Source organism: Engystomops pustulosus, chromosome 7 (assembly GCF_040894005.1).
Source record: "Engystomops pustulosus chromosome 7, aEngPut4.maternal, whole genome shotgun sequence".
NCBI classification, from domain to species: Eukaryota; Metazoa; Chordata; class Amphibia; order Anura; family Leptodactylidae; genus Engystomops; species Engystomops pustulosus.
The window spans coordinates 30,386,357-30,399,416 of NC_092417.1; the positions used below are offsets into that span (position 1 = coordinate 30,386,357).

The 13,060-nt window shown below is 44.6% G+C and overlaps 1 protein-coding gene across 2 annotated transcripts in view; it reads right to left on the reverse strand.

Moving 5' to 3' along the window:
* The window catches only part of PLCB2 (phospholipase C beta 2), a 74,523-nt gene that overhangs the window by 27,793 nt on the left and 33,670 nt on the right, over window positions 1–13,060 (reverse strand). For both annotated transcript variants that reach the window (XM_072115293.1, XM_072115294.1), the window contains 5 exons: window positions 5,515–5,655; window positions 4,766–4,845; window positions 4,189–4,242; window positions 3,026–3,101; window positions 585–685 (listed from right to left, as the gene is read on the reverse strand). In XM_072115293.1, the coding sequence (XP_071971394.1) occupies window positions 585–685; window positions 3,026–3,101; window positions 4,189–4,242; window positions 4,766–4,845; window positions 5,515–5,655 (452 nt within the window). The remainder of the gene's footprint in view (window positions 1–584; window positions 686–3,025; window positions 3,102–4,188; window positions 4,243–4,765; window positions 4,846–5,514; window positions 5,656–13,060) is intronic.

The window sequence follows — 13,060 nt, forward strand, 5'->3', positions numbered from 1 at the left end:
TTCTTCCTGATACTTTTCCACAAGAATTTTGAAGTGGGAAACAATTGCCAAAAAATCTACATGTGAGTATCCTTATGCTACTTCTACACTTGTCCGTTTACTGAAAGCACAATGCATCTAGTAACCCAGTGCCATCGTGAAGCTCCTTTATGTAACAAGAGGAAGTCTCAGCATTGTGAGGTCAGTTTCACAGCCTCGAAATTAACCAAACTCTTATCTACAGGATATTGCAGCTCACAAAAATGCAAGCTGTAACTTTCTGTTAGGAAGTTTGTGAGTTGATAAAGTTTGCCCATTACAACCTTAGTTAAAGCCACAGGCCAAGAACAAAAAAGACATAAGAGTTGGTTTCATTTTAGCTGGGGGAAGGTCAGGCCGGGCATGTGGCTGGGCATGTGGCATGTGCCAACAAACCATTTCACCTCGTAAAAGATAAAGAACCAGGCAGGGAAATTGGATTTTTTTCCCCTAATAAGGTGGCCTTTCCCTATCCATGTGTTTTCTGCTTGACAGATTTGGTGCACCAAGTTATATGACATGTCTGTATCTGGGATCTGGCATCTGGGATAGGGGGTCGGACTCACTAGGATGTAAAGATTTCATCGATCTCGGGTCGCGGACAGAGTTGCATGAGGAACGTTCTGAAGACAGTTTCAGGGAAATCCTCAGGATTGATAGAGTCGTTCTATAGATGGATAAAAAAAACAGAGAATTATTAGTATTAGTAGGATGTATATGTCTGGAATATTTGGGCGATACACCACAGAGGTTCTGCAGAAAGAAGTCCTTGAATGTCCTATAGCCCCTGCATAAGGGATTATTTATTTTTCAAATAATCCCTTATATTGTATCAGCATCCAGTGGATGCCAATACAGTTTATTGCAAATAAGGGAGATATGAGTTAGCAGACTACTAGTTAGCATCTCTCTGGTTCCAGAACTTGCTGTTTCTTTTTAACAATCAGTATCGAATTAACTGTATCCCATCAATGTGTGGACCTTTCCGATCTCTGGTACGTAATACAGTCACAAGAGCTGCGTCATGGAAGTCTGCATCTGAATATCCGTACAGAGAGGTGTCTTATGTAATGTCTGCTTTATAAGATTAATGGAAGGTTACAAGACCCTGCATTTAAGGAAGTAGCACTATATTAATCTATACCCATGGGACGTTAATTGTAGAGCTGGAGCGGTATGAAAGTATGTTCTTATACTGAGTCCCAGATGCTCCTTATGAACCACATATGTAAACTTAAAGGGGTATTCCCACGAAGACAAGATTCTTAAATGTGCTCAGGATAACAAAATTACATATTCTCAAATTCAAGGTTATTAACAAAAATACAGTTTTTCACAGATATAATTTTGGTTGCCCTTGGACCCAACCCTGTATCTTCTGACAGGCATCTTGCTTTTCTGCCTGACGCTGAGCTCCTCTCTAGCCCCCACCCAGGACGAGTTCACACTAATACACAAACACAGACTTCCTGCCAGCGTGTGTAAGGAGAGGAAATCTACAGAAAGATAAGATCTTCATCCAAGGGAGGGGGAGGCACAGCAGATTTCACAGTATGTGTTTTAGGTGAGGTATAGTAGAGTTGAGTATGTCATTTGTAATATGCATCTCATGGATCTCATCATCACTCTCTCTCTGTCTCATCTCTTTTTCAATAGGTCAGATACTAGTACAATGTTCAGAAGCTAAATGAAAGTGTATATAAACCTGTACCCTGATAATCTAAGCACATTGTCAGCACACAGAATCATAGCACAGAGGGATCATGAAGTGTTTGCTCAGGGAATTCCCCCCCCCCCCCACACACACTCTGGGATCTTACACTGACCATCAGTGAGCGATAGGAGTTAAAACAGCAATACAACTGAGTACAATTGTAAAGTAAGGGGGTTAATAATGATCTTAATTGTGTAAACATCACTAGGGGATTGTAATTTGAGAACTTTCTTTCATGGACAGATGGGGTCTGGAGGAAAAACAGCACCTGACCACGGTTAGTGCTGGTATTGCAGCTCAGCCATAAAGAGATGACTGGATCCTAGTTTAACCCCTTCAGGACGCGGCCCGTCTATAGCTTAAGGTTCAGCCCTATGTTTTGTAATGTGACATGCGTCGCTTTATATGGTTATAACTTTATTGATAAATTTTTGCATTTATTTATTTAAAAAATTATGCATCCTTTGAAAAATTTGCCAAAAATTTTCAAAATTATCTCGTTTTCAGCCAGATTTACCATCATCATTTTTCAAATGTCTGGAAAATTTATTTCAATGTCACGCAGCTTACAAATCGAACATCGGTTTTCCGTGTTTTCAAGGAGATTTGATTTTTGGGGGGATAATTACTATTTTTAATGAAATTTTAAATATATTATATTCGAAACCCCCTATATACTAACCCATTTTCAAATCTGCACCCCTCAAACTATCAGAAACAGCTTTTAGGAAGATTGTTAACCCCTTGAGATCTTCACAGTAATTAAATCAAAATGGAGGTAAAATTTAGAACGGTCCAATTTTGGCAGTTTTACCTTCAATTAACCCTTAAAAGCTAAATGTTCACAAAACATAAAATGAGAAAACTCATCTTAAAATTTGTTATGCAATTTCTCCCGAGTACAGAGACCCCCCACATGTGGCCTTTACTTGTAGGGGCGCACAGTGAGGCGCAGAGGGGAAGGAGCGCCCTGCAGCTGCCAGTTTTGCCTTATAGAATTTAGTGATTTTTAGTTGGTTTGCACTTTTTTGAGCTATAAAATAATTGTTTTTCTGTAAATGTTGCAATGCGAGGGCTTGTTATTTGCGGGATGCGATGCATTTTTCAGTGGTACTATCTTGGGGTGGCTCTGCCCTATTGCTGAAAATGTGTTAACTTTTTTTGTGTGCAGCTTGTAAAAATCAGTAAAATTTTTTATTTATTTTATTTTAGCACAAATAAATTTACAATAAATCGCCGCTATGGGAAGAAGAAAGGGCCAATAAGTAAGTTCAGCGATGGTATCACACTCACTTTCCCCTTCGCGAGATGACAGGCGTGTAATGCATTTTCTACTCTTTTCCTGTCAGCAGGAAACATCTGGAAAATACTGTCCAAGAAGGGAAAAAAGACAGGTTTTTCGGGTTAATACAGGTATTTTTTGTAATAAATTAAATCTGCTAAAAAGCTGGTGTTCTATATCACAGTATTGGACACATATTCATGTTATATTGTTTTAGCCTGTGTTCACATACTGCTTATAATAATAATAACGCCAAAATACTTTTTGTTTGGATGAAGTTTTGGAGCTAAATCTTGTTGAATCCACTTCTGGCTTTAAAAACACTTTAAAGGAAATCTAGCAAATTCCATCATGTTAAACCAGGGACACTTACTCACAGATCCAGGAACCGTGGAACTGTAATCTTCTTATATTTGTTATCCGTGGCCTCTTCCTTCTATAATCAAGTTTTAAAATTATCCTAATGAGGCTGAGGTGCCATTGGGGTTGTTACCAGAGCCCCTCTGTGCTGTAGATACACAGTGCAGGAGCACTTCCTTTCTCCCACTGTGTGCTGAAACTTCCTTAGCTGAAGTAAGAACACAGCAGGCAGAGGGAGGGGAGGAGTGCTAAGGGAGTGTACAGTGTAACAGCGTGTGGAGCTACAGCACAGAGGAGCTCTGGTAACACCCCAATAGAACTTCAGGCTCCTTATAATAATTTTTAAATTTGATTTTAGAAGGAAGGAGGCCATGGATAACAAATATAAGAAGATTATCAAAGTCACAGTGCCTTGATCTATGAGTAAATGTCCCTGGTTTATCATGATGGATTTTGAGGGTAAATTTCACCCTCGCGAGAGTCTGACCGAAATCACATTACTTACCCCTAGGGATAACCAGACCACAGCTGCCACCTGATAGTTAATCAGGCCTAAATATATGGCCAGAGACCCTCCACATATGACTGATCTCTTTGCCCCCATACACTATAACTAAGAGTGAACCACATAGTTGTTTCCTCCTTCCTGAGAACATACTGAGGGGGAGCAATTGGGACATTTACTCTAAGAAGAGGATGTCTGATGGGGTAGCAACAAGCACATTTTCATTATCTAGATGCATTGTAAGGGCAATTAACTGAAATTGAACCAAGACTAAACTGTCCTCCAAAATGTGTAAATTTGATGTCTTACTTGCGCACAGGAATCTTTCCTTCTGGATTTAGTTGGAGTGTGAGTTTTACGTGTCTAAAGAGAAGAAAAAGGGGAAAAACATGGGGGAAAAAAAAATAACAAAATTTTCTGCTTGGCACATAATAGGAGAAAAACATCCCACACTTTATTTACTGTTCCCAATCAACTCTGATCACTAACAAAACTTCACTTCCTTGCTCTATCCTTTCACTGTCCGGCTCCAGGAGATAAGAAGGGCTGTTAATTATTGCTGCCATAAAGACAGTGACCATAGGTTTAGGTTGCATAAAGCTGCCAAGAGGCTACAACCAGACAGATCCTCTGCACAACCTAACAATAACTTCCTGCATCCTTACTCGCTGTGCATAGATGCTCCCCTTAATAACGCTCTTTTAGAGTGTTGCTAAGGAGAATCTTACATAAAATGGCCTAATCCCTCACTAAATACAAAAAGCTGCTTATCCTTTACCCCCAAAACATTGATTTTAAAAATTTCAAATAGTAATTTTACTACCATTTCTTTATATCTCCACCAAACCCCTCGTAGGACACCTTAAATATTATGTGCATCACTTACATTTTTTCATAGAAGGAGTATCTGGAAGCATTATTTTGGAGAGGATTCTGGATGATCATCATGATGTCAGTAGCCCAGTCCTGCAATAGATAGGTCTGTCAGAAAATCGCTTGACTTCTCTGCAATTTACTCCTATACATTGACTGCCATAAGGTTGATAAAGAGCCATCTATTCCCTAAACTGATCTTATCCACAGCCCCTCACCTCTGCTCTAAGTGACAGCTGTAGCATCCATCAATGACACCGATACAGCTTTCATGCAGAACAAAGAAAAGGAGGAGGGTATGATAGAAGCAAGTCAAGCACAAGGTGGCTCAGTGGTTAGCATTACAGCCTTGCAGCGCTGGGGACCTGGGCTCAAGTCCCAGCATCAACATCTGTAAAGAGTTTGTATGTTCGTTCCGTGTTTGTGTGGATTTCCTCTGGGTCTTCCGGTTTCCTCCCACACTCTAAAACATACCGGTAGGTTGATTAGATTGTGAGCCCCAAGGGTTACGGGGAATGATTTGGAAAGCTCTGTGCAGCTCTGCATAATCTGTGTGCGCTATATAAATAAAGGAATTATTAAAGGAGCTGTATGGCAGTTCAATGCAGGGAGGTAAGAGCACAGCAGTGTGAGGACACATCTCTTCTGAACACATATAAAATTCTGAAATAACCTTTAAACTTGCTCAACACCATTAACGAATTAAGCAATATCTTTATAAACACAACAAATAATTTCTTTGTGAGACGGCCGGTACTATACCTTGCCAACATTCTCCTTGTAGGATACAAAGTTGTGAAAGGTGAGATCCACCATGTCCGGCCCGGTGACGATACATAAGGTTTTGGCCAAAAAATTATTTTCAGGAAAGTCCAGGTTGAAAACCTCCCGTAATTTCTGACTCTATACATGAGAAGGTAGATTATATTAGTAGATGGGGATATCATCAAGAAGGAAAGTCAATACATTGTATACAGAACCTAGGACAAGTGTGGAACAAAGAACCTTGAATGGAATCTAGCAGTAGTTTTGGCTATTAAAAACTGAAGACAGTGTTAGGTAGCAGGTTTGGATATCTGTGTAGTCATATCTTTGTGTACATGATTAGCAACAATAGGACTGTGAAGAATAGAATTTTAATCGAAGGCTGCAGCTCTGCAAGTGTTAATTGGGGAGGTGCTTCATCCTGAAGAGCTTTCTGCTCTATTCAATGAGCTCATACACAGTTGGCTTTAAAAGAGTAGAGCATCTACCTGTGATCTCAGTGCTAGAACCTAAGGAATGGAGTGAGAAGCTGAGGACTCCCTACAGTCTATAGTGGTGGTTTGGGGGAACTGCAGCAGAGGTCTTAATCAATTGAATATAATGAGCAGCAGTTTGCCAAAACCACCTTTATACACTGGCTGATTGGTAAAAGGTCCTAGTCAAAGTTTTTTGCCAGTCTTAATGTAGTTTGTGCTTTTTTTGGTAACAATGGAGATGTTTTCATTAGTTGGTGTGTGTACATACCATACATGTATGTGACAGTATACAGCCCAGCCTGGGAAAAGACATAGACCCGTTTCTGGGAAACATACCACGAACACATGGGGAAGTATTTCTGCTCATTCCCTCTGAAGTCTCGCCTAACATCCTGAATGTTTTAACTTAAATATTGATGTTGAAAAAAGTGACGGTGACACCATCCAGACCCTGCAGTCCAGGACGGGAAAGATTCACAACGAGTTAGGCGACACTGACAACCCTACACTTCCTCAATCCGTCACCATGTGCTTATGTAATGCCAAATCCTGGGACAGATGTAACTTATCTTCCCTGCAAGGTCTCGAAATGAACAGTGACTGCTGACGTGTCTCTAGGGTGAAGTATACCACTAACTCACATGTTTTCCTTATAATGTCGCTCCATAAGATTTTTTTTTTACTTTTTACCATGTATATAAAGCCATGTTTTGTGCACAATTGGATTTGTTACAGAAATGTCAATATCAATTGCTGTTCAATGGTTTTCCAGTAAAACCAGCTAAAAGGGTCCTTTTTTATTTAACCCCTTAAGGCCGAAGCCACTTTTCACCTTCCTGAAACGGCCCATTTTTTCAAATCTGCCCTGTGTCACTATAAGTGGTTATAACTTTGAAACGCTTTAACATATCTAAGTGATTTTAAAATTGTTTTCTCGTGACACTTTGTACTTCATGTTAGTTGAAAAATTTGGTGGTATGTTTTGCATTTATTTATGAGAAAATCTGATATTTGGGGAAAATTTGGAAAAATTCTCGATTTTCGAACTTCAAAATGTTCTACTTTTTCCACACATAGTCATAACCGCATAAATACTTAATAACTAACATTCACCGAATGTCTTCTTTATGTCTCCATGGTTTTTTATGCATACTCTTATTTTTGTAGGATGTTATGGGGCTTTGAACGTCAGGTGCAATTTTTCTCATTTTCATAAAAAATGCAAAATCCTGCTGTTGAGGGACCTGCTCAGGTTTCAAATCACTTTGAGAGGCCTAAATAAAAGTAATACCCCATAAATTACCCCATTATAGAAACTACGCCCCTCAGTGTATGTAAAACAATTTGTATGAAGTTTGTTAACCCTTTAATTGATTTACAGGGGTTAAAACAAAATCAGGTACAAATTTGAAAGTAAATATGTTTTGGCTAAATGAATGTGTTTTTAAAAAAAAATGTACAAATTCTCAGTGGATAAAATATCAAAACGCTCCACAAAATTTGATACCCAATCCCTCCCACGTATAACAATACCCCATATGTGGTGGTAACCTGCTGCATGGGCACACGCCAGGGCATTGAAGGGAAGCTGCGCCAAGCTTAAAACAAGATAAGCTTGCACAGTTGACACACAGTGTGTTTTATTGGTTAGGTGAGTTAGAAGAGGTGACAGTGTGTTATAGGTGAGTGAGCAGAGCCGAGAGTGTCATTGTGTGTTATATCCATGTCATGGATCTCATCATCTCTGATTTGTCTCAGCTCTCTTTTTCTCTGTATCAGATACTAGTAGAATGTTGAGAAGCTAAATAAAAGTGTAGATAAACCTGTACCCTGATAATCTAAGCACATTGTCAGCACACAGTATCTCACAGCTCAGAGGTATCATGAGTTGTCTTCTTAGAGAGTCCCCGCTCACACTGGAATCTTACCCTGACCATGAATAAAACGAAGTAAAATTGTAAAGTAAGGGGTTAAAATTGATCTTGATTGTGTAAACATCACTAGGGGATTCAAATTGGATTACTTTCTTTCATGCGAAAATTTGTTGATACTCCAATGGCTCATGAAATACAAATCCATACCTGTGTATTGGAGAGCATTATAGGCAAATTGAATATTAAAGTTCATGATGCCGCTACAGGAAGATTGTGAATAAAGCAACACAATAGGCACAGTATTTTGGACAGGAGAAGCAGCCCTCAGTGGAGACAGATTATACCATACAGACAGTCCCCGGTTAGATACAACATGGGTTCCATAGGTGTGTTCTTAAGTTGAATTTGTATGTAAGTCGAAACTGTATATTTTTTAATTGTAGCTCCAGACAAAAAAAAATTTTGTCCCAGTAACAATTGGAGTTTCAAAATATTTTGCTGTAATTGTACCAAGCATTATCAGTAAAGCTTCATTACAGACACCTTACAGCTGATCATTGCAGTCTAGGACTATACTAAAGCACCAGAGGGCAGAGGGGACCGTCTGTAACTATGGGTCGTCTGTAAGTCGGGTGTCCTTAAGTAGGGGACTGCCTGTATATAGTATTGTAGCAAGGTGGGCATGGTATTGGGGAGAAATACGGGCAGCTATTTAGTAAGAACACAATATTGGGGCAGAGTGGGATGTTTTTCCGGCTCTGCTGCACGGAATTAAAAGATGTCTTAAAGTAAAACAAATTTTTTAGCCAAATTACATAGATGAATAATATAGATAAGAATAGTAAATTTTGTAATATACTTTATGAAACAAAAATGTTCCGCCTCCCATTTTTCCCTGCCTTTCGTCCTGGTCCGGAACAGTTGCTTATTATGGATTTGGACCACTGCCACTGGGTCTTATTCTCAGGAAAGTGTGGCCTGTAACTGGAGTTTGCTCAGTGGCTTCACCCACAAATTTACAGTGAAAAGATTTATTCTAATATTTCTTCCCAAAAAGGGATTTGTTGAGCAGCCCTTGTCATCCTTGTATATGAGAACACCTGTATGTGCAGTAATAGACCACCAGGTGTCACTGCTGCTTAAACAAAGCATCAAAAAGCCTCTGAACTATTTTTGGTCAAGTTTTCTAATGTACATCTAGATCCTGAAAAATACAGTTTCTTTTATTATTAACAATAACAATCACCTATATTTATATAGCGCCATCATAGTCTGCAGCGCTGTCACGGTTACACCCACGATCCTCGGTACGGATTGAGGGTGTACCCGTGCCTGCTGCCGCGGTCCCCGCTCCCCCAGCTCTCACTTACCTCTCAGGGCTCCAGCCTGCACTCTTGCTCCCAGCGTGTAGGCCGCATGCTTCTTCCATGCAGTCGCGTGCTCCTGCCACTAGAGGGAGCACGCGCGGACTTCTCCCAGCCTTAAAGGGCCAGCGTCCTCCTTATTGGCTCTGGCATTCCTGGCTCGGCTATATAGCCTGGCGACTCCCAGCATCCCCCTCTGGATCTTCAGTTCACTCTTCTGAGGAGAAAGCCTTCTTGAGCGTTTCCAGACGCCTCTGAGTTCCCGTGTTCCCGGTTTCCTGTGTTCCGTGTTGTTTCCCCTGTTCTGTGGCTCCTGTGGCGGTCCTGGCATCCTGTGGTGGTCCTGCCTGCCTTCCCGTGGTCCTGCCTGCCTTCCCGTGGTCCTGCCTGCCTGCCTTCCCGTGGTCCTGCCTGCCTGCCTTCCCGTGGTCCTGCCTGCCTGCCTGCCTTCCCGTAATCCTGCCTGCCTGCCTTCCCGTGGTCCTGCCTGCGGCTGCTCCAGTGGCTCTGCAGCTCCCCGCGGCTGCTCCAGTGGCTCTGCAGCTCCCCGCTGCAGCTCCAGTGGCTCCGCAGCTCCCCGCGGCTGCTCCGGTGGCTCCGCAGCTCCCCGCGGCTGCTCCAGTGGCTCTGCAGCTCCCCGCGGCTGCTCCAGTAGCTCAGCAGCTCCCCGCGGCTGCTCCAGTGGCTCCGCAGCTCCCCGCGGCTGCTCCAGTGGCTCCGCAGCTCCCCGCGGCTGCTCCAGTGGCTCCGCAGCTCCCCGCGGCTGCTCCAGTGGCGCCCCAGTCTCCGCAGCTTGCCACGGCTGCTCCAGTGGCGCCCCAGTCTCCGCAGCTTGCCACGTCTGCTCCAGTGGCGCCCCAGTCTCCGCAGCTTGCCACGGCTGCTCCACTGGCGCCCCAGACTCCGCAGCTTGCCACGGCTGCTCCAGTGGCGCCCCAGACTCCGCAGCTTGCCACGGCTGCTCCAGTGGCGCCCCAGTCTCCGCAGCTTGCCACGGCTGCTCCAGTGGCGCCCCAGTCTCCGCAGCTTGCCACGGCTGCTCCAGTGGCGCCCCAGTCTCCGCAGCTTGCCACGGCTGCTCCAGTGGCGCCCCAGACTCCGCAGCTTGCCACGGCTGCTCCAGTGGCGCCCCAGTCTCCGCAGCTTGCCACGGCTGCTCCAGTGGCGCCCCAGTCTCCGCAGCTTGCCACGGCTGCTCCAGTGGCGCCCCAGTCTCCGCAGCTTGCCACGGCTGCTCCAGTGGCGCCCCAGACTCTGCAGCTTGCCACGGCTGCTCCAGAGACTCCGCAGCTTGCCACGGCTGCTCCAGTGGCGCCCCAGACTCCGCAGCTTGCCACGGCTGCTCCAGTGGCGCCCCAGACTCCGCAGCTTGCCACGGCTGCTCCAGTGGCGCCCCAGACTCCGCAGCTTGCCACGGCTGCCCAAGAGACTCTGCAGCTTGCCAGTGCTGCCCAAGTGGTGCCCCAGACTCCGCAGCTTGCCACGGCTGCTCCAGAGACTCCGCAGCTTGCCACGGCTGCTCCAGAGACTCCGCAGCTTGCCACGGCTGCTCCAGAGACTCCGCAGCTTGCCACGGCTGCTCCAGAGACTCCGCAGCTTGCCACGGCTTCTCCAGAGACTCCGCAGCTTGCCACGGCTGCTCCAGAGACTCCGCAGCTTGCCACGGCTGCTTTGGCCTCCCCTGAGGCTGCTCCGGTGTGCCTAGAGCCGACCCAGCCTGCTTTCCAAGTCTTCCCGGTGCCTTCTCTCCTCCTAAGGTGTATCATCACCAAGAAGAATTGGAGGAGGCGAAGAAAGAAGAACAGCGGGCTGAAGAAGAAGAGAAGAGGGGCCCTAAGGGGGGGGGGGGTACTGTCACGGTTACACCCACGATCCTCGGTACGGATTGAGGGTGTACCCGTGCCTGCTGCCGCGGTCCCCGCTCCCCCAGCTCTCACTTACCTCTCCAGGCTCCGGCCTGCACTCTTGCTCCCAGCGTGTAGGCCGCATGCTTCTTCCATGCAGTCGCGTGCTCCTGCCACTAGAGGGAGCGCGCGCGGACTTCTCCCAGCCTTAAAGGGCAGCGTCCTCCTTATTGGCTCTGGCATTCCTGGCTCGGCTATATAGCCTGGCGACTCCCAGCATCCCCCTCCGGATCTTCAGTTCACTCTTCTGAGGAGAAAGCCTTCTTGAGCGTTTCCAGACGCCTCTGAGTTCCCGGTTTCCTGTGTTCCGTGTTGTTTCCCCTGTTCTGTGGCTCCTGTGGCGGTCCTGGCATCCTGTGGTGGTCCTGCCTGCCTTCCCGTGGTCCTGCCTGCCTGCCTTCCCGTGGTCCTGCCTGCCTGCCTTCCCGTGGTCCTGCCTGCCTGCCTTCCCGTGGTCCTGCCTGCCTGCCTTCCCGTGGTCCTGCCTGCCTGCCTTCCCGTGGTCCTGCCTGCCTGCCTTCCCGTGGTCCTGCCTGCCTTCCCGTGGTCCCCTTGTCCCTACCTTGGCTGCCACCGTGGGCCTAGTCGCACCCGTGGAGCGACCTGGTGACTCCCCACCGCAGCAAGTCCATCCCGCTTTGCGGCGGGCTCTGGCGAAGACCAGGAGTTCACTTAGACTCCGCTCCCGGGTGTGGCTAAGGTTGTTATCTCCCGCGGTGGTCCAGGGAGTCCACTTACTTAGTCCTAAGGGACTAATCTCCATAGACTGTGACAAGCGCTTTACAAATCATAGGGGGACTTATATAATTTTTTAACGCTGGATATTGTGGGCCGCAGTAAAAGAAAACTGCATAATCTATAAAATTTTTCAAACTTTTTCAAAGATTTTTTTTTTAAACTAAATTAATTATTTTCTTTATAACAAAGTGTATATAGTGGACGCCCAGGTTATAGCAGGACATGTGCTCCAGTGGTTGGGTGCTGATGGACCCTATAAGAAATAGGCATGAATATTTTTAAAAAAATTATACCAGAGATCTCTATATGGATGGCGGTAAAAGAAAATAAGAATATTTCATGTTATTTCAAAGCATTTGGCAAATTAAGAAACAATTAAAAAAAAAAAAACAAGAAGGTTTCCATATTCTTTTCACACTCTGGGAAACTTATTTGCATATTCTAGATTCAGCAAGCAGTGATCTTAAAAATGGTGTGACCTGAAAGTCAAAGCATAGTAGAAATGTGAACTATACACAGCTCTGAGTCACTGCTGCAACAGCTTCAGTTTGAAACCTACAGCAGTTACTCAGGGGGAGGGGCTACACAGCAGTAAAGTGAAGAGATCTCCCCACATGCCCCATTTCTTGATGGTCATGTGACTAATTTACAGGAAGTTTGCGTTGCGCCCATGGCCGCGCTAATGTTTTATGACATATATGTATACAGATTGTATGTAAATTCATACCACAATACTATTTACATTCAATAGAATATAATTTGACGAGTTTTGATCTTATCTTTATGCAAAGCAATACTAACTGCTAGAAATGTGCTGCAAGCGCGAAGAGGAGGAAATGATTGCTGGCCCCCGGCCATATTCTCTCTGCTGGAAAATGTGAGAGAGGCTGCCAAATACTGAGAGGAAACATGTCCACGGCTATTACTGAGAAATGTTATGTCGAACGTGGTCTCCCTGTCCTGTACAAAACTATGTCTCCAGGCTCAGACCTTAACACAATCTGACTCTTTTTGTTATATATGTTGTATAAATCCGAAACAAATATCTTTAATGTACATTAAACAACAGGCACTGTTACCTTTTTTGTATATGTTCATATATGTTTATAATACTTACGCAATGTATCATATATCAACAATGTATTATGTTTCTTAATGTCATGAAACTTAAGATGATACACATATAT